Source organism: Cetorhinus maximus, chromosome 17 (assembly GCF_964194155.1).
Source record: "Cetorhinus maximus chromosome 17, sCetMax3.hap1.1, whole genome shotgun sequence".
In the NCBI taxonomy this organism is placed as follows: Eukaryota; Metazoa; Chordata; class Chondrichthyes; order Lamniformes; family Cetorhinidae; genus Cetorhinus; species Cetorhinus maximus.
In genome coordinates this window covers 44,184,712-44,206,507 of record NC_135895.1, presented here as the reverse complement: position 1 = coordinate 44,206,507, position 21,796 = coordinate 44,184,712, and the positions used below count along the sequence as shown (strand labels likewise).

The window sequence follows — 21,796 nt, the reverse complement described above, 5'->3', positions numbered from 1 at the left end:
CATATTTCCTGAGTGCACTGATTCTTGCTAGTGTATAGTTTCGTATCGCCAGCACCACTCTCCTGTCAGCCTGTAGTCAATCTTGTGTGAGCTCAGGTAGTGATGGCAATAGGGGAGTTGGGGGTGTATTGCTGAGTCTGATCTTGTCCTCACCCAATGTCTATATGCGTGCTTTGCAACAGAGATGATAAAATAGCAATGTAGAACAGGAATCCTGACTAATTTATTTTTTCTCTCCCTCTCTCTAGTGCAATGATATTGAGGCCCATTGTAGTATTCCACCTGCAGCCCAACTTGCTCAAAACAGAATAGGGATCAACCCTTTACCTTTCTGACCTGTAACTCAGTACTACAGTAGGCAGTGCCTTGTCCACTAAAATTGGAGTTGGAGGGGGGAGCTTTTCTTTTGTCATGATTTTGCAACACTTGGTGGAGAATTTTCCCCCCGTTGGGCGGGGGTGGGCACGGACCCAATTGGGCCCGCACCGCCATTTTACGTGGGTGGGCCAATTAAGGCCCACCTAGCATGACGCGCACCCGGAAGCGCTGTGCGCTCTGTGCAGACGGGCAGAGGGAGGGGGGTTCCTGTGCCAGGAGTGCGCTGTTTCGCACATGCGCGCAAAATAGCGCAGAAATCTCCGAGGCACAGAGGTGCTTCAAGGAGATGAGTTTTAAATCTGAAAAATTTTAATAAAAAAAAAGAATTTTAAGACATGCCCCGTCATGTGACAGTGTCACATGAGCTGGGGCATGTCAATGAACTTTACTGAAAAACTTTAGTTAATTTATAAACCCTTCATGAAACCTCATCCCACCCGTGGATGAGGTTCCATGAAAAATGTGAAGGTTGCCTGGGCTCTCCGCCTGCCCGCCAACAGGCAGCTTTCTCGATAGGTTTAATTAGTTAATTAATGGCCTTAACAGGCCTTTGACAGTTCGGCTGTGCAGCTGACTTGGCTGTGTGCCTGCTGAACTGAACATCTAAATGACGCACGGTGACGTCGGGATGCACGCCCGACGTCGCTCTGTCATTTTACACCTCGGTGAGCAGGCCCCACCCCAGCTCGCCAAGCCGAAAATTCTCCTCTTGGTATATATTTGACTTGACTTATTTAGGTTGTATTCTACAAGTTAGAAAAATCAATGTTAGTCAGAAAGATTTAACTGAGGAGAGGGGCCAATAACTAGGAGGACATAGGTTTAAGAATTGGTAGAAGGATTAGAGGAGAGGTGAATAAATTTCCATCCAGGTGTTGGCTGATATCTGGAACTCGCCAGAGGCAGAAATACTTGGATATGATGCTGTACAGAACACCGGTTTGAAGTACTGCGTCCAGTTCTGGGCACCATACTTTAGGAAAGATGTGAAGGCATTAGAGAGGGTGCAGAAAAGATTCATGAGAATGGTTTCAGGGATGAGGAACTTCAGTTATATAGATTGGAGAACCTGAGACTGTTCTCCTTGCAGAAGAGAAGGTTGAGAGGAGATTTGATGGAGTGATTCAAAATTGAGGGGTCTGGACAGAGTGGAAGGATCGAGAACCAGAGGGCACAGGTTCAAGTTGTCGTGACCCACTGGGGATAGTGTGCTGTAATATCAAGCCCCACTGTTCCCTGAGCCACAACAAATGTAAAAAAAAGTTTGATGAAACCACCAGATTGCCCCAGTTCTACCTAACTTTTTAATTTAGGTTAACAGAATACGAGCACCAGATTTGTAAACTTAATGGGAAGAATTTTCTGCCTGGCGAGGGGGCCTGACCCAACCTCCGGCGGGTGGGGAGCCAATCCCTGCTAGCGAAGCGGGCCGCACTGCCATTTTACGTGGGTGGGCCAATTAAGGCCCGCCCAGCGTGACGTCTGGCAGGAAGTGCTATGCGCTTCCTGTACGGGTGGCAGGGGGGATTCTCTAAAAGCAAGAGTGCACTCTTTCGCACATGCGCACGAAAGAGCGCACAGCTCCCTGAGGCTAAGTGCAGCCTCAGGGAGATCGCTTCCATGTTGAAAAATAATAAAAATAGAAAACAAAAATTCCCTAACATGTCCCCCTCATGTGACAATGTCACATGAGATGGGGCATGTTCATAATTTACAGAATAACTTTATTAAAATTTTTAAAATCCTGCATGAAACTTTATCCCGCCTGTGGATGAGGTTTCATGTTTTCTCTATTTGCCGCCGGGGCTCCTGGCCTGCCTGCCAGCCTTAATTGTTTAAATGATCCTGTCAATGGCCTCAATTGGCCATTGACAGGTCAGCGGGCCTGCATCTGATTTTGCTGCGCCCCCACCTTCCTGAAAATTTAAATGGGGCGGGATGACGTCGGGGGTTCCGCCCAACGTCACCCCGCGTCATTTTATGTGTCGGTGAGCGGGCCCTGCCCCCTGCTCACCGAAGGCAAAATTCTGCCCAATAAGTAAATAACTGCTTATTGACCAAACTGTCGTTAACCAGTGGCAAAAGAAAGAAATATGAACTGCTAATTTCTAACACTATAACTTAAACTCTAACCCCTTAAATCCCTATACACACATACAAGACACATGAGACACACAAAAACATGGGGCAGAATTTTCCGGGCCCGACACGCCGACATGTAAAATGATGTGTAATGACATCGGGCGTGTGTCCTGACGCCATCACGATATTTTGTTAGGCGGGCGCGCGCCGAAGTCGGCTGCGTGCCCGCCGAAATATGTATATGGCCTATTAAGGCCATTAAGAAATCAATTGAGCCACTTGGGAACGCTGCCCACCCAACCTTAAGGTTGGCAGGCAGGCAGAAAGCCCAAGTGGCCTTCGCGTTTTTCAGGAAACCTCATCCATGAGCGGGATGAGGTTTCCTGACACTTTTATTAAATAAATTAATTAATTTTCATATATATAAAAACATTTCCCCACTCGTGACACAGTCACATGAGATGTTTAAATAATTTTTAAAATCAATTCTTTAATTATTTTAATATCCATTCAATCTCCGTGATGCAGCTCCTTGCCTCAGAGATTGCTGCGCTCTTCGGCGTGCATGCTAAAGAGTGCTGGCCCTGACTCTCCCTCCTCCCCCGCCCGCACAGGTAGCGCTGAGTGCTACCAGCCGCGTATTATGCTGGGAGGGCCTTAATTGGCCCGCCCGTGTAAAATGGCAGCGTGGAGTCGATTATGGGCAGCAATTGGCTCCACACCTGCCCCCGCCCAGCCCGCCCGCCATAGGAAAAATCCTGGCCACGGATTTTAAGGGTGGGATAAAACAGTTCAATAGCACCAATTCCGGAGTACAGGATTCAATGGGTTGATTTTGATCGATGTCTTCCAAATTCCTTTTAGTTCTTTTGTTTATTACACAAGGTGGTCTTCCAGTACTTTTCGGTCTTTAGTTCACTGGTCAAGTGCTTGCCTTTCAATGCTTTTAACGGTGATTTTCCCCTTTGCCTCTTGACAGGGGTTTTCAGAGAGAGCATGTTACAGAGATATGAGAAGAAAAACTAGTTAGCTATTATTGTGGAATTACTGGAATCTTTCACAGATAGGAGAAAGAGGTTTTAGGTGTTTTAACTTTCAGGCTTGGAGCTATTCTGCTGCCCTGCTCTTCACACACAGCCTTGGTCGCCTGGTCAGGAGCCAATTAAAATGCTGTTGGCAGGCAGCTCCCTTGGCCCAGGATTCCTTTCCGGCACACTCTGTTCCAGGACTGCAACAGTGTATGCATATCGCATCCTGTTCAAGTGGACATGTCTTTCAACCTGCAGCCATTGTAATCCTAATCCACAGTCCAACAAAAATAAAAAGATATGTTTCTTACAAAGTTAATTGACAAAAGAAGTAATGACGACATGAAGAAAACTTTTTTTACACAGCGAATGGTTAGGATGTGGAATGCGCTGCCTGAAAGTGTGGTAGAGCAGATTCAATCATGGCATTCAAAGGGGAATTGGATCATTATTGGAAAATGAAACACTTGCAGAGCTATGGGGAAAAGGCAGGTGAGTGGGACTAGGTGAATTGCTCTTGCAGAGAGTCTGCATGGACATGACGGGCCAAATGGCTTCCATCTGTGCTGTAACCATTCTGTGATTCTATGATACTACTTGAGATGCTGTGGCCTACAGGGCTATGGACCAAGAGCTAGAGGTTGAAATTAGGATAGATACCTCTTTTTTAGATCAGCACAGACACAATGTGCTATAGCTGTAACTCTCTCTGTTTCTTTGTTTCTGTGTTCAACAATCCAGTAACTGCTTAAAAACAAGCTCCCTACAGCTGCCGTCCTGTAGCATAGTTTATGCCATGATATGAGCTGCTTAACAGAGCTTATTGAGGACTGTTAACCAATTTGGATCACATCATGTGGCTCTTGAGTCTGTGCCCATGCATTCATGTGATCACTATACAGCAGCATCTATGTTTATTTACATTGCACCTTTTAAAATGTCACCAGGCATTTCACAGGAGCATTATCAAACAGTTTCACACCAAGCCATGCAAGGAAATATTCAGACAGATGAAAAAGTTTCATCAAAGAGGTAGGTTTTAAAGAGCATCCTATAAGAGAAAAGAGAGGTAGATAGGCTGAGGGGTTTTGGGATGCAATTCCAGAGCTTTGGCTCCAGGCAGCTGTAGGCATTTGTGGAGTGGTTGAAATCGGAGAAGAACAGAAGGTCTGGAGAGAGATGCAGTGGTTTCTGTCGAGGTTCATCCCGAGCAGTTCTGTGACACAGGACTCTGTGCTCTATGGGCTGTTCCCAGACACACACACCGAGACAAACATCAACTGCAGCTGGAGGATCATCAACTCGGTGAAAGACGCTCTTTGGTCTGCCCGATACTTGTTGGTCTTGCAGCGCAAAGAGTTGTCCCCGACCGAGTGTTGCAGACAGGCACATTCTAAAGTCCAGGACTATGTGCTGAGGGACGCACTAAAGCTTGGGGCAGCTGCCGCAAAGGTGCAATGGGGAAGGGTCGCTGCCTAAGACCTTTCTGCCACAGTGCACCGAGGGACTGGGAACTGTGTAGAGCCCCTCGGGATGTACAGCCCAAAATGAATGTCTGAAAATAATTGTAATATTCATTGTTTGTGCTGATGCACCTTGTGATACATGTTGTAAAAGTTGAACCTGATTGTACTTTTGTAATGGTGATTTTGAAATGGGTTGGAATGTTGTTGAAGATGTTTTATGAATAAAGTATATTTTTTCAAAGAAAAAGAAATCGGAGAAGAATAAGAGGCCAGACTTAGAGGAACACAGAGACCTCAGAGGTTTGAAAAGCTTGAGGAGGTTTCAGGCTGGAGGGGTGGGGTAAGGCAATAGAGGGATTTGAAAATGAGGAATTTTAATGTTGCCAGACTGGGAGCCAATGGAAATCAGTGAACACAAGGGTAATAGGTGAACAGGACATGGCGCAAGTTAGGATATGGAGTTTTGGGTGAGCTTAAGTTGATGGAGGATCAAAGATTGGAGGTGGCCAGAGAGCATTTGAATTGTCAAGGCTAGAGGTAAAAAAGGCAAGGAGGAGGGTTTCTGCAGGGGAAGAATAAATAAGGTGGATAAGCAAATTAATATACTGAAAATAATTTTTATGGGTGGAGCTTTTATAACTACCCCCTGCAAAAGAATCCAAACTTCTTAGTTTTGTTTCCCTTGTGCAGGTATCCTCCTGGAATAAAATACTTTATTAAAAATAATATTTGATTATTCATACCATTTTTAAAAATTCTGATTAACATTTTACTGTTGTTTCTGTTTCATTTTTTGCATTTTAAGATAGCTTGAGTAGCACAGTAATTGTAAAATCACTAGCCATAGGAGTGACAGGACATGGGTTAGAGCCTGCAATTCACCATCTTATAGGTTTCTAAAATTGAGTGTTGATGGGAATGTATTAATTAAGCTGTTAAATTATGACTCTGGTAGTGCTTAAGTTGTGCAAAATCAGAGACATGCCCAGTGGCACCCATTATGTTTTCCCAAATTTCTTTGTGTTCATAGTCTCCAAGGCCAGGTTTGTGAGATGCCTGTCCTTGTTGCATTTATTTTAGGCTGCATTTCTGCTTCGCTCTCTTTCTCTCTCTATCTCAGACAGCAGCAAAACTAGTAATTTATATCATATAGGATCATGTACTTCCTGTACATTAGGCCATTACATTATATGGAGAGATTATACAAACTAGGGTCATATTCCCCGGAATTTAGAAGATTAAGGGGGTGATTTGATCAGAGTTTTCAAGATATTAAGGGAAATGATAGGGTAGGCAGAATCTACTTCACAATGGGGAACCTAGGACTGGGGGATATAGCCTAAAAATTAGAACCAGCCCTTTCAGGAGTGAAGTTAGGAAACACTTCTAGACACCAAGGTGATGGCAGTTGATGCTAGGTCAGTTATTAATTTTAAGTTTGAGGTTGATTGATTTCTTTTAACCAAAGGTAGTAAGGATATGACACAAAGACATTAGGTCATTGACTGGTGGAACAGGCTTGAGGGCCTGTTCCTATGTCCTGTGTTTCTATTTGACCCATCATGTCAGTGCTGGCTCTTTGAAAGAGGGGTTGTGCTAAGACCAACACACCTGCTTTTTGTTTGTAACCCTGCAGGTTCCTCAAGTACCGCCCAACTCCCTTCTTAAAATTATTTATGGTATCCGTTTCCACCACCTTTTCAGGTTGAGCATTCTGGACCCTGACAACACTGAGTGGGGGGAAAATAAACCTTCTTATTACCCCTCTAGATCTTTTGCCAATGATTGAGGGAGGATAGAACGTTCATAATATTTGATGAGCTGAACAGCCTGCTTATGTGTTATAACTTCAATGTATTACTATGTACCTAAATATGTATTAACTCCTCAGGAACAACTGTTGAAAACCAGTACAGTCACTACTACTTAAAACATCCATAGTTAAAATGGGCAATCACTTATTTATGGCAAAAAGGCATAACCATTATCAAAAACAAAAATAAAAATACCTGGAAAAACTTAGCAGGTCTGGCAGCATCTGCGGAGAGGAACACAGTTAACGTTTTGAGTCCGTATGACTCTTCAACAGAACTAAGTAAAAATAGAAGAGAGGTGAAATATAAGCTGGTTTTGGGGTGGGGGGGGTGGATGACACAGGTGGAGCTGGATAGAGGGCCAATGATAGGTGGAGATAGCCAAAAGATGTCATAAACATAAGGACAAGGAGGTGTTGAAGGTGGTGATATTATCTAAGGAATGTGCTAATTAAGGGTAGAAAGCAGGACGAGCAAGGTACAGATAGCCCTAGTGGGGGTGGGGTGGGGTGAAGGAATCGAAAAAGGCTAAATGGTAGAGATAAAACAATGGATGGAAATACATTTAAAAATAATGGAAATAGGTGGGAAAAGAAAAATCTATATAAATTATTGGAAAAAAAAAAGGGGGGGAGATCGGAAAGGGGGTGGGGATGGAGGAGAGAGTTCATTTTCTAAAATTGTTGAACTCAATATTCAGTCCGGAAGGCTGTAAAGTGCCTAGTCGGAAGATGAGGTGCTGTTCCTCCAGTTTGCATTGAGCTTCACTGGAATAATGCAGCAGGCCAAAGACGGACATGTGGGCATTAGAGCAGGGTGGAGTGTTGAAATGGCAAGCGATAGGGAGGTCTGGGTAATAAGACATAAGACGTAGGAGCAGAAATTAGGCCATTCGGCCCATCGAGTCTGCTGCTCCATTCAATCATGGCTGATAAGTTTCTCAACCCCATTCTCCCGCCTTCTCCCCGTAACCTTTGATTCCCTTACCAATCAAGAACCTATCTATCTCGGTCTTAAATACACTCAATGACCTGGCCTCCACAGCCTTTTCTGGCAATGAATTCCATAGATTCACCACTCTGGCTAAAGAAGTTTCTCCTCATCTCTGTTCTAAAAGGTCTTCCCTTTACTCTGAGGCTGTGCCCTCGGGTCCTAGTCTCTCCTACTAATGGAAACATCTTCCCCACGTCCACTCTATCCAGGCCTTTCAGTATTCTGTAAGTTTCAATCAGATCCCCCCTCATCTTTCTAAACTCCATCGAGTATAGACCCAGAGTCCTCAAATGTTCCTCATATGTTAAGCCTTTCATTCCTGGGATTGTTCTCGTGAACCTCCTCTGGACCCTCCATCGCCAGCACATCCTTCCTGAGATACGGGGCCCAAAATTGCTCACAATATTCTAAATGTGGTCTGACCAGAGCCTTATAATGCCTCAGCAGCACATCCCTGCTTTTATATTCTAGTCCTCTCAAAATAAATGCCAACGTTGCATTTGCCTTCCTAACTACCGACTCAGCCTGCAAGTTAACCTTAAGAGAATCCTGCACTATGACTCCCAAGTCCCTTTGCACTCCAGATTTCTGAATTCTCTCCCCATTTAGAAAATAGTCCATGCCTCTATTCTTCCTACCAAAGTGCATGACCTCACACTTCCCTACGTTATATTCCATCTGCCACTTCTTTGCCCATTCTCCTAACCTGTCCAAATCCTTCTGCAGCCTCCCCGCCTCCTCAATGCTACCTGTACCTCCACCTATCTTTGTATCATCTGCAAACTTAGCCAGGATGCCCTCAGTTCCTTCATCTAGATCATTAATGTATAAAGTGAAAAGTTGTGGTCCCAACACTGACCCCTGTGGAACTCCACTAGTCACCGGCCGCCATCCTGAGAAGGACCCCCTTATCCCCACTCTCTGCCTCCTGCCAGACAGCCAGTCTTCTATCCATGCTAGTACCTTGCCTCTAACACCATGGGCTCTTATCTTACTGAGCAGCCTCCTGTGCGGCACCTTGTCAAAGGCCTTCTGGAAGTCCAAGTAGATAACATCCATTGGCTCTCCTTTGTCTAACCTACTCGTTACCTCCTCAAAGAATTCTAACAGATTTGTCAGGCATGACCTCCCCTTGATGAAACCATGCTGACTTTGCCCTATTTTACCATGCACTTCCAAGTATTCTGAAATCTCATCCTTAATAATGGACTCTAAAATCTTACCAACAACCGAGGTCAGGCTAATCGGCCTGTAATTTCCCATCTTTTGCCTCACTCCCTTCTTAAACAGGGGGGTTACATTAGCGATTTTCCAGTCCTCTGGGACCCTCCCTGACTCGAGTGATTCCTGAAAGATCACCACTAACGCCTCCACTATCTCTTCAGCTATCTCCTTCAGAACTCTGGGGTGTAATCCATCTGGTCCAGGTGATTTATCCACCTTCAGACCTTTCAGTTTTCCTAGCACCTTCTCCTTGGTAATGGCCACCATACTCACCTCTGCCCCCTGACTCTCTTGAACTTTGGGGATGTCACTCGTGTCTTCCACTGTGAAGACTGACGCAAAGTACCTGGTCAGTTCCTCTGCCGTTTCTTTGTTCCCCACTACTACTTCTCCAGTGTCATTTTCCAGAGGCCCAATGTCCACTTTTGCATCTTTCTTACCCTTTTATATATCTAAAAAAACTCCTGCAATCTTCTTTTATATTACTGGATAGTTTACCCTCATATTTAATCTTCTCCCTCCATATTTATTTTTTAGTTGTCCTCTGTTGGTCTTTGTAGGCTTCCCAATCCCCTAGTTTCCCACTGCTCTTCGCTGCATTGTATGCTTTCTCTTTAGCTTTTATGCTGTCCCTGACTTCCCTTGTCAGCCATGGTTGCCTCGTCCTCCCTTTAGTATGCTTCTTCTTCCTAGGGATGAATTTTTGCTGTGTCTCCCAAATTACTCCCAGAAACTCCTGCCATTGCTGTTCCACTGTCTTTCCTGCTAGGCTCATCTCCCAGTCAATTCTGGCCAGCTCCTCCCTCATACGTGTGTAGTTGCCTTTGTTCAACTGTAATACCGTTACATCTGATTCCAGCTTTTTCCTCTCAAATTGCAGGGTAAATTCTATCATATTATGGTCACTTCTTCCTAAGGGTTCCTTCACCTTAAGCTCCCTTATCAAATCTGTCTCATTACACATCACTAAATCTAGAATTGCCTATTACCTAGTGGGCTCCACCACAAGCTGCTTCAAAAAGCCATCTCGTAGGCATTCCACAAATTCCTTTTCTTGGGATCCACTACCAACCTGATTTTCCCAGTCTATCTGCATATTGAAATCCCCCATGATCACTGTAACCTTGCCTTTCTTACACACCTTTTCTATCTCCTGGTGTATCTTGTGCCCCACATCCTGACTACTGTTCGGAGGCCTGTACATAACTCCCATTATGGTTTTTTTATCTTTGCGGTTCCTCAACTCTACCCACACAGATTCTACATCATCTGACCCAACATAATTTCTTGCTATCGATTTAATTTCATTTCTTACTAACAAAGCAACCCCACCCCCTCTGCCAACCTACCTATCTTTTCGATAGGATGTATATCCTTGGATATTTAGCTCCCAGTCCTGATCCCCTTGCAGCCATGTCTCCGTAATGCCCACCACATCATACCTGCCAATTTCAATCTGCGCCACAAGCTCATTTACCTTATTTCGTATACTGCATGCATTCAGATACAACACCTTCAGTCCTGTATTTCCCATCCCCTTTCTCATTGTCGTCCCTTTATCTGATGTGCTTGAAGTTAGATTCCTAGCCCTTTCCAAACACTCTGTCCTATTTTGTGTTCTGGAGACTTTAATAGCCTCTCCTGGGCTCTCCTTTCTTTTCAGTTTTTTCATAATTTTCCATGAAGTTGAATCCACTCCCCACATGCTAACCTGCTGCTTTGTTTCCCATTAGTCATACTTCTTGGAGTTTTACCACCCCCCCCCTCCACCCCCCCAACTTTCTAGTTTAAAGTCCTGTTGACCACCCTATTTACCCTTTTCACTAGAACATTGGTCCCAGATCGGTTCAGGTGGAGACCGTCCCAACGGTACAGATCCCTCCTGTTCCAAGACCGATGCCAGCGCCCCATGAAATGGAACCCCTCTTTCCTGCATCACTCCTTTAGCCACGTGTTTACTTCCCTTATTCTCGCGTCCCTATGCCAATTTGCACGTGGCTCGGGTAGTAATCCGGAGATTATAACCCTTGAGGACCTGTTCTTTAATTTAGTTCCTCGTTCCTGATAATCCCCAAACAGATCCTATTTCCTAGTCTTGCCTATGTTATTTGTCCCGACGTGGACCACAACAACTGCATCCTCCCCCTCCCTCTCCAATATCCTTTCAAGCCGGTCAGAGATGTCCCTCACCCTAGCACCGGGCAGGCAACATACCATGCGGGACTCTCGATCCTGCTTACAAAGGAAGCTATCAATTCCCCTAATTATAGAATCCCCTACAACTACCACTTGTCTTTTTGCTCCCCCCTCTTGAATGGCCTCCTGTGCCATGGTGCCATGGTCAGCTGGCTTATCCTCCCTACAGCCCTCTTCCTCATCCACACAGGGAGCAAGTACCTCATACCTGTTGGACAAGGTCAAGAGCTGAGGCTCCTCTGTTCCTGAACACAGGATCCCTCTACCTGCCTCACTTGCAGCCACACCCTGCTGACCCTGACCACTGACCGGACTTGAGGTACTTAATCTACCGGGTGTGACCGCCTCCTGATACAAAGCGTCCAGGTAACCCTCCCCCTTCTGGATGTGCTGCAGCGTCCGGAGCTCAGACTCCAGCTCATCAATTCTGAGCCGGAGTTCCTCCAGCAACCAACACTTGCTGCAGATGTGGTCACTGTGGCTCGCAATGGGATCTGCCAGCTCCCACATCATACAGCTACAGCACATCACCTGCCCAGCCATCTCTACTTAGATAATTAATGTATTAATTAGCTTTGCAGTGTTTTTTTTTCAAATTTGGTGCAGATTTCCTACCAACCAATCAGGTCACAGCTTTCCTGTGACGTTACTTTTTCAGTTTTGGCTTCAGTTACTCTGTGCCCTGAGGTCACCGCTCTGGTGCTCTCCCTCCGAGTCTGCTCCCTAGAGACAAGGCCGCGAATCCCCGAGGTAAGCTAGATTTATACTCACCGCTCCGGTGCTCCTCCCTCCGAGCCTGCTCCCTGGAGACAAGGCCGTTGCTTGCGGACAGACTGAAGGTGTTCTGCAAAGCGGTCACCCAGTCTGCGTTTGGTCTCTCCAATTTAGAGGAAACTGCATTGGGAGCAATGATTGCTGTAGACTAAATTGAGGGAAGTGCAAGTGAAATGCTGCTTCACTTGAAAGGAGTGTTTGGGCCCTTGGACGGTGAGGAGAGGGGAAGTAAAGGGGCAGGTGTTGCACCTTCTGCGGTTGCATGGGAAGGTGCCGTGGGAGGGGCTTGAGGTGTAGGGGGTGATGGAGGAGTGGACCAGGGTGTCCTGGAGGGAACGATCCCTGCGGAATGCCGCCGGCGGGGGGGTGAAAGGAAGATGTGTTTGGTGGTGGCATCATGCTGGAGTTGGTGGAAATGGCGGAGGATGATCCTTTGAATGCGGAGGCTGGTGGGGTGATAAGTGAGGACAAGGGGGACCCTATCATGTTTCTGGGAGGGAGAGGAAGGTGAGAGGTCGGATGCGCGGGAGATGGGCCGGACACGGTTGAGGGCCCTGTCAACCACCGTGGATGGAAAACCTTGGTTAAGGCAGAAGGAAGACATGTCAGAGGAACTGTTTTTGAAAGTGGCATTGTCAGAACAGAGGCGACGGAGGCGAAGGAACTGAGAGAATGGGATGGAGTCCTTACAGGAAGCGGGGTGTGAGGAGCTGTAGTCGAGGTAGCTGTGGGAGTCGGTAGGCTTGTAATGAATATTGGTGGACAGTCTATCATCAGAAATTGAGTCAGAGAGGTCAAGGAAGGGAAGGGAAGTGTCAGAGATGGACCATGTGAAAATGATGGAGGGGTGGAAATTGGAAGCAAAATTAATAAATTTTCCCAGGTCCAGACGAGAGCATGAAGCAGCACCGAAGTAATCATCGATGTACCGGAGAAAGAGTTGTGGGAGGGGGCCAGAGTAGGACTGGAACAAGGAATGTTCCACATACCCCATAAAGAGTCAGGCATAGCTGGGGCCCATGCGGGTACCCATAGCCACACCTTTTATTTTGAGGAAGTGAGAGGAGTTTAAGGAGAAATTGTTCAGTGTGAGAACAAGTTCAGCCAGACGGAGGAGAGTAGTGGTTGGTGGGGATTGTTCGGGCCTCTGTTTGAGGAAGAAGCGGAGAGCCATCAGACCATCCCGGTGGGGGATGGAGGTGGAGAGGGATTGGACGTCCATGGTGAAGAGGAGGCAGTTGGGGCCAGGGAACTGGAAATTGTTGATATGATATAGGGTGTCAGAGGAATCACGGATATAGGTGGGAAGGGACTGGACAAGGGGAGAGAGAATGGAGTCAAGATAGCAAGAAATGAGTTCCATGGGGAAGGAACAGGCTGACACGATCGGTCTGCCAGGACAGTTCTGTTTGTGGATTTTGGGTAGGAGGTAGAAGCGGGCCGTCCGAGGTTGGGAGACTGAGGTTGGAAGCTGTGGAAGGAAGATCTCCAGAGGAGATAAGGTCAATAACATTCCTGGAAACAATGGCTTGATGTTCAGTGGTGGGGTCATGGTCCAGGGTCTGCGAGTTGACGCTCAGCCTCTGCGAGGTAGAGGTCAATGCGCCAGACAACAACAGCACCACCCTTGTCAGCAGGTTTGATGACAATGTCAGGGTTGTACCTGAGAGAACAGAGTGCAGCAAGTTCAGAGAGAGACAGGTTAGAGTGGGTGAGAGGAGCAGAGAAATTGAGACAACTAATGTCAAGCCGACAGTTCTCAATGAAAAGATCAAGAGAAGGTAAGAATCCACAGGGAGGGGTCCAGGTGGAGGGAGAATATTGGAGTTGGGTAAAAGGATCCGTTGAACGGGGAGAGGACTCCTGACTAAAGAAGTGAGCACGGAGACGAAGGCGACGGAAGAAGAGTTCAGCATCGTGCCGAGCCCGAAATTCATTGAGATGAGGGCGCTAGGGTATGAAACTAAGTCCTTTTCTGAGCACTGAACGTTCAGCATCGGAGAGGGGAAGGTCAGGGGATATGGTGAATACATGGCCGGGGCTGGGTTTGGAAGACGGGATGGGGACAGAGGGACAGGCAGGGGTGGAGGGTCCTGGGTAGGAGTTGGTGTCAATGAATTGTTGGAGCAAAGCAATATAATCATTATCGACTTGTATTAACGTCAATTTCAAAGTTGCTGTTTGTTGCGTTTGCAGTGCTCCGTTTATTCCTGACAGAAACAGCTGTGCTTACTCATTAGGAATCTGCGATCACATAGGCTGGGTTTATCAAGAAAAACAAGAATGTTTTAGCTTTAATCCCAAAAAGGATTTTTAAAAAAATGATATTAAAACTGTTGCCTTTTTTTGCTGATATGTATTTTTTTAAATCTAGTCTAAGGGTAGTCAAGAAAAGGAAAAGCAAATATTTCACCAGTTAAAGTTCAAGCACTTAATTGTGGCTTTTGAGTCAAAGTAGAAAGCCCTGAAATCTGATTTTAATTGTCCTTCCCAGTATCCTAATTTCACATTCCTTCCATCTGTCATGGTTATCTCTGCTATACTGTAAGAAAGATGACAAAAATCTTATAGCTCTGAACAGAAATGTATCCAATTTCTTCTGTCCAAAGTAATTGTATTCATCCTATTTAATGGGTTGGATCTTCTGGTTGGCGAGCAGGGGCGGGGCCCGCTTGCCGCCGCAGGAACACATAGGGACATAGGGTGGAACTCCTGACATCACCCCGCGTCATTTCCATTTTCAGGTCGGCGGGGGCATAGCCAAGTCAGCTGCGTTCCCGCCGACCTGTCAATGGCCTATTGAGGCCATTGAAAAATGAATTGAAGTCATTAATGGATTGGCCCATCCAACCTTAAGGTTGGCGAGCAGGCTGGGAGCCCTGGCGGGCTTCGGAAAAAGAATGAAATCTCATCCATGGACGGGATGAGATTTCATGAGGGTATTTAAATTTTTATTAAAGGTTTCATGAAATGTTATAGACATGTCCCAAATCATGTGACAGCGTCACATGAGGGGACATGTCAGGGAAATTTTTTTATCATTTGTATTACAAATTTTAATTCCGAGCTGATCTCCCTGAAGTAGCACTTAGCTTCAGGGAGATCTGTACGCTCTTTCGCACGCACGCGCGAAAGAGCGCACTCCTGGCTAAGGGAATCCCCCCCTGACCGCACAGGGAGTGCATAACGCTTCCGAACGGATGTCACACTGGGCGGGCCTTAATTGGCCCACCCACGTAAGATGGCGATGTGCCCCCATTCGGGGCACTGATCGGAGGTGCACCCGCCCATGCCCGTTCCCGTACTCTCCCCCCCCACCCCCCCCCCCCCCCCCCCACCCCCCTAATTTTTTCCAATGTAATGTTGCTTAAAACAATTGCTTGTAGCTTGCTATGTGTGCAGAGCAAGGAATTCTACGTTGAATTTCAGGGTGATTAATGAAGTCATGCTTTTCTGGGTTTTAAGGACGTCCACTAAGTATTGTATGGGCAGATTTTTTTTAGTTTACTATTGCATATACTGAAACTATGTCATAGCACTACCCTGATATACTGGCCATCTTGTATTGCAGGCAAATAACGTTCACATGAATGCACCAGCTATAAACAGTTGGGGCTGTAGTATGAATGTTTGCTTAAAGTAATTTATTCTTTTTGGATAATTGATTCCCTACTCATTGCATATACAGCTAACTTAAAAGGGTTTGTGGCATTCATCATCCATGACGCTCTAATTATTGACAAACATACATACTCTAAAGATCTTCGGTCTGTCTGCAAGCATGACCCAGACTCCCTGTCGCTTGCCATGTCAACACTCCACCCTGCTCTCATGCCCACATGTCCGTCCTTGACCTGCTGCAATGTTCCAGTGAAGCTCAACGCAAACTGGAGGAACAGCACCTCATCTTCCGACTAGGCACTTTACAGTCTTCCAGACTGAATATTGAGTTCAACAATTTTAGATCATGAACCTTCTCCTCCATCCCCACCCCCTTTCCGATACCCCTTTTTTCCAATAATTTATATAGATTTTTCTTTTCCCACCTATTTCCATTATTTTAAAATGTATTTCCATCCATTGTTTTATCTCTACCTTTTAGCCTATTTTGATCCCTTCCCCCCACCCCATCCCCACTAGGGCTATCTGTACCTTGCTCGTCCTGCTTTCTACCCTTTAATGTCACCTATTATCACATTCCTTAGATAATATCACCATCTTCAACACCTCTTTGTCCTTTTGTCTATGACATCTTTTGGTTACATCCACCTATCACTGGCCCTCTATCCAGCTGTACCTGTCCCACCCCCTCCCCCCCACCAGCTATATTTCACCTCTTTTCTATTTTTCCTTAGTTCTGTTGAAGAGTCATACGGACTCAAAACGTTAACTGTGTTCCTCTCCGCAGATGCTGTCAGACCTGCTGAGTTTTTCCAGGTATTTTTATTTTTGTTTTGGATTTCCAGCATCCGCAGTTTTTTGCTTTTATACTCTTAAGACTGCTTTTTGACCTAATCAAAGGTAAACATTGTAATATCCTCTCTGGACATACTGCAGTGAGCATGTTTTTTAAAGGGGAAAACTTTATTTCTTCCTCAACTCCCAAACTATTGCCCGAGTAACATTCCACTTGCACGTGACCAAGTAACTTAAATTGTTTTTCATCTTAATGCTCAGTTGGATTGAGCCTCTGTGACCTCTGGCAGCCAGGTACCTTGATGTTATCAGCACTTGATGTTTAAACTAAAAGATTAAAATGATTTTTAAATGTCGTATTGATGTTGAAAGTCTGCCTTAAACCTTTATTGCTTGGCACTATTATGATATTTGTTGTAAATTGCTACGTGTTTGTGATAAAATGCCAGGTTGCAGTGTTGGATACAAGTGAATTGCATGCAACCTAAGCAAGTATTAAATTGAATTTGCAAAGCTTTTTTCTGTTATATACTGATATGACTTTGCATATCATGGTTCTTAAATTGAAGAAATCTTTGCAAAATTGTGTTTCAAAGTAGAACAGCGCCTATGTGTAAACACAGAATGATATGTCCTAACAGAGCTTATGTGCGATGATCCTAGACCAATCCGTGCAAGCTCTTATAATATACATGCCCTTTAGCCAATCCGGGAAGCTGCTACATACAGCTCCTGAAGTTCACAGATTAGCAAATAGAGGAAGTACTGTGCCGTGTAGCGTCTACAACCAGGGTGTTCAAAGCTGCTTATGAATAGAGCTCTTTTCATCTTGATTAAGTTGGGGAAAATAAATTCTTTATTATATAAAGATATTTTATAAAAGAACACAGAAGAATTAACATTGGAATGAAGTAGGTGAGAATAATGGCAGTGAAAGGATTCACCGACGTAAGTTGCTAAACCTCTTTAATTAGGAAGTAGGCCACAGTCCTTTTCTGTTTCAGGCTTAGTGCCTGTGGTCATTTTAAATGTCTTGCTTTTAACTTCAAAACTGTAAATTGGCTATAATTTGAGTGAATAATTCTGTAGTTTGTCTGTCTTACATAACTTTTATATTGTAAATAAAAGCTTAGGAGTGTGGCAATGATTTTGTGAATACTGAAGTGATTGAATATCTCAACCAATTTTTTGAGACAAAACAATTGTTTCAACCATAGTTGATGATCTTCACTTAAGTTTGCATTAGAAGATTATACAACTATCTATATGTATAATCCTAATGGAGATACATTAATCCAGAACCCTAAAATTTTTAAATTGAATTTTAAAATAAATGTTTTCATTTTTCCCCCATCAATGTTTTCCACTTTTCTGAAAACAATGACTTGTACTTGGTTATGGTCCAAAGGTGTAGTTTGTTTTTAGATATCCTGTTTTAGATGACGTGAACAAAAACGATAATCTCATCATGCAATTTGATTGTTCTGTAAGGAGATCTGGTAGTCATTCCAAAGTCATATTCAAAAGGTTAGGATGGCACAAAAGGAAGCCATTCAGCCCATCAAGTCTATGCAGCTCTTTGTAGAGCCATCCAGTCAGACTCCCGCCCTTGCTCTAACTCCATAGCCTTTAATTTTATTTTGTTCAAGTGCCATTCAGTTTTCTTTTGAAGTCATTGATCGTCTCCTACCACCACTCTCATAGGTAGCGAGTTCTAGGTCATTGCCACTTGCTGTGTAAAGCAAGTTCTTCCTCACATTCTTCCTGCATCCGTTGCTTATACCTTAAATCTGTGTCCACTGGTTCCTGCGCCATCAGCTAAAGGGAACATTTATCTTTGTCTACCATATTTAAACCTGTTATAATTTTGTACTCTTCCATCAAATGTCCCTCCAGCTCCTTTGTTCCAAGGGGGAACAACCTAGATACTCCAATCTAACAGTGTAGCTAAAATCCTTCATCCCTGGAACTACTCTGGTAAATCTCCTCTGCAGTCTCACAAGGACCCTGAAATCCTTCCTAAAGTGTGATGACCAGAATTGGAAGCAACACTGACCTAACCAGAGCTTTATAGAGATTCAGCATAATTTCCCTGCTCTTATACTTATACCTTAATTTATGAAGCCCAAAATCTCATATGTCTTGCTAACTACTCTCTTCAGTGATATTGTTATGGCTAGGAAGGGGTTTAATTTAAACTGCCCTGATTATTCCCTCTTGCCACCTGTCTGTAAATCGAAAGGTGTTTCGATTTTGATTTCTCCCTTCATAAACAGTGGCGTATTTCCCAAATCCCAGTTTTGGTGTGATCCAATTTCTATTAATAACTCCATAACAAACTCAAGGTAGGGAAAGTTAGGTAGTTTATTTGTGCGCCCTCAAACACGAGGGGAGGGGCACAACATAGCCTCCTTTTTCACTCATACAATATAAGAAGGTGCATAGAGAAAGGAAGATTTACAGGGCAAAGACTGCAGAACAAAGAATTACTGTTTCATGTGAGTCCAGAATCCAAGTCCAGTGGTGTATTTTTTTCAGAGGTCAGCAGGCTGAAGACTGATGTTGGATAATTCATTTTTCCAGTAGAGATGACTTCTATGATGAGATAAGCACAGGGAGATGAATTAGTCTTGTAGGCACTGTACAGAAGTTCCAGTAGAAACTGTGTAGATGGTGGAGGGGGAGTGCATTGTGTGGTATTCAAACCTGGGCAGAGCCCGTTTTCTGAGCTGCTGCTTGTTAGATGGAAAATGGCAGACTGAACAGCAGTGCAGTGGAAAAGTGTAACTGGGTCTCCCAGCTAGGGTGTGTCATGTGACTCCCACCCCTCCTCTTTGGCTTTGACAAAGGATGTATATTCTTTTGTCTGGATTCTTGAGATTGTTAATGTTCCAGCCATTAAGAATTTCAAAGGAGGTTGCAGGGTCCTTTTTTCCGAGCAGACTGGTAGTCTTCATTGGCCAGGCCTGGCTTAGGAAATGTATATGGCCTTTGTATAATTCCCTTTGAATTTGATCTCTGCGGCCACAAGGGTAGTTAATGTCTCTTCAGAGATAATGAGGTGTCATCTTCTCTGATATTGCCAGAAAGCTCCTTTTTTGTTCAGGGTTACAGGCAGAAGTAGCTTCAGCATTTTTAAAGTCTTTGTCCAGTTTTAAGAATTTTAGGAAATAGCCATCTACTCCCACTTGCCTGCCCATTCTGCTAACCTTGTTAATCTTGTTACAGTCAATTGGTATCATCCTCACTGTTTGCTACACCTTCAAGTTGTGTGTCATTGGCAAATCATGATATTTTGCTTTGTATTCCAATGTCCAAGTTTTTTATATACATCAAAAAAGGCAGTGATCCTAGCACTGACATTTGGGGAACTTCACTCTCTCCCATCTTCCAGGCTGCCTGGTTCTTGCCTGAAGAAGTTACCTGAAAATCACCATTTACCATTACTCATTCTTTTCTGTTCCTAAGCCAACTTTTTTTAATCCTTCTCTTCCATGAGCCTCTATTTTGTTAACCGGCCTTTTATGTGTTACTTTGTCGCGTGTCTTATTAAAATCTGCTTAACTCCCCTTATTAACCTTCTCTTTCTTAATAAAAATTCCATTAAATTCCATTAGATTAGTTTGCCTTTTAGAAATCTCTGCTCGCTCTCCTTAACTCAAACTCTCAAGTGTCTGTTAATTCTTTCCTTGATTATTATTTCAAAAACCTTACCCATTACTGCTGTTAAACTGATCAACCTGAGGTTACTAGGAATGTCCTTAAACCGTTTCTTGAACAAAGGTGTCACATTTTCCAGTTTCCAATCCTTTGGCACCTTCCCCCTATCCGGGGAAGTTTGGAAGTTTATGGTAAGCCCTTCTGCTAACTCTACTCTCACTTTCTTTAGCCACCTGAGACACAAACCATCCAGACCTGGCAATTTATCCATCCTAAGCGTAGCCAGCCTTTCCAGTACATCCTGCCTATCAATTTTCAGCTCATGCATTAACTCTACCACCTCCACTCCTACTGATGTTTTGTCAGCTTCCTCTTTTAGTAAACACTGATACAAAGCACTCAATAAGTATTCTAGCCTTCCCCTGCACCTGTGAGCATATATCATCCTCTTTGCCCCAGATAGGACCGACCCCTCTTACTACCCACCTACATGCATGCAGTAGAAGATTTTTGTTCCTTTTCATGTTATGCCATTATGTTATATGTATTTATGTTGCCAAATTCTCTTCTCCACTTCCCCTCTCAACTTCATCTGTCATGCATTATACATCCTTTTTTTTGTGTGTGTGCGTGTGTGCGTGTGTGTGATTTATTATGTATCTCCTGTGTCATCAAAGCAGTCCAGGCGTTGGTTCCCTTGCATTTCCCCCTTGTTGGAATGTACCTGCTCTACCATCATGGCTGATCTGTTTCTGTTTAGAGGGGGTGAGAGAGGGAAGTGAGGGAGAGAGAGAGAGGGTGTAAGTGGGTGGGGGGGCTGGAGGGGGAGAGAGAGGGGAGGGGGGGAGAGAGAGAGAGAGAGAGAGGGGAGGGGGGAGGGGGGGAGGGGAGAGAGAGAGGGGGGAGGGGAGAGAGAGAGAGAGAGGAGGGGAGAGAGAGAGAGAGGAGGGGAGAGAGAGAGAGAGGAGGGGAGAGAGAGAGAGAGGAGGGGAGAGAGAGAGAGAGGAGGGGAGAGAGAGAGAGAGGAGGGGAGAGAGAGAGAGAGGGAGAGAGAGGAGGGGAGAGAGAGAGAGAGGGGAGGGGAGAGAGAGAGAGAGAGAGAGGAGGGAGAGAGAGAGAGAGAGAGAGAGGGGAGGGGAGAGAGAGAGAGAGAGAGAGAGGAGGGAGAGAGAGAGAGAGAGAGAGGGAGGGGAGAGAGAGAGGGAGAGAGAGGGGAGGGAGAGAGAGGGGAGGGGGAGAGAGAGAGGGAGGGGGGAGAGAGAGAGGGGAGGGGGGGAGAGAGAGGGGAGGGGGGAGAGAGAGGGGAGGTGGGGAGAGAGAGGGGAGGGGGGGGGGGGGGAGAGAGGGGAGGGGGGGAGAGAGAGGGGAGGGGGGGAGAGAGAGGGGAGGGAGAGAGAGAGAGAGGAGGGAGAGAGAGAGGGGAGGGGAGAGAGAGAGAGGGGAGGGGGAGAGAGAGAGAGAGGGGAGGGGGAGAGAGAGAGAGAGAGAGGGGAGGGGGAGAGAGAGAGAGAGAGGGGAGGGGGAGAGAGAGAGAGAGGGGAGGGAGGGAGAGAGAGAGAGAGAGAGGGGAGGGAGAGAGAGAGAGAGAGGGGAGGGAGAGAGAGAGAGAGAGAAGAGAGAGAGGGAGGGGAGGGGGAGAGAGAGAGAGAGAGAGAGGGAGGGGAGGGGGAGAGAGAGAGAGAGAGAGAGAGAGGGAGGGGAGGGGGAGAGAGAGAGAGAGAGGGAGGGGAGGGGGAGAGAGAGAGAGAGAGAGGGAGGGGGAGAG

At 45.4% G+C, this 21,796-nt stretch overlaps 1 protein-coding gene across 8 annotated transcripts in view; it reads left to right on the top strand.

The window, feature by feature from the left end:
• Positions 1-21,796, top strand: part of osbpl9 (oxysterol binding protein-like 9) — a 279,318-nt gene that overhangs the window by 134,430 nt on the left and 123,092 nt on the right. For 2 of the 8 annotated variants that reach the window (XM_078561123.1, XM_078561124.1), the window contains exon 1: positions 17,114-17,319. The exons of 5 other annotated variants lie outside the window; for them this stretch is intronic. In XM_078561123.1, the coding sequence (XP_078417249.1) occupies positions 17,296-17,319 (24 nt within the window). In that variant the 5' untranslated portion in view covers positions 17,114-17,295. Of the gene's footprint in view, positions 1-4,465; positions 4,521-17,113; positions 17,320-21,796 lie in introns of those variants that run through there. One more of the 8 variants, XM_078561126.1, reaches the window with a different exon arrangement.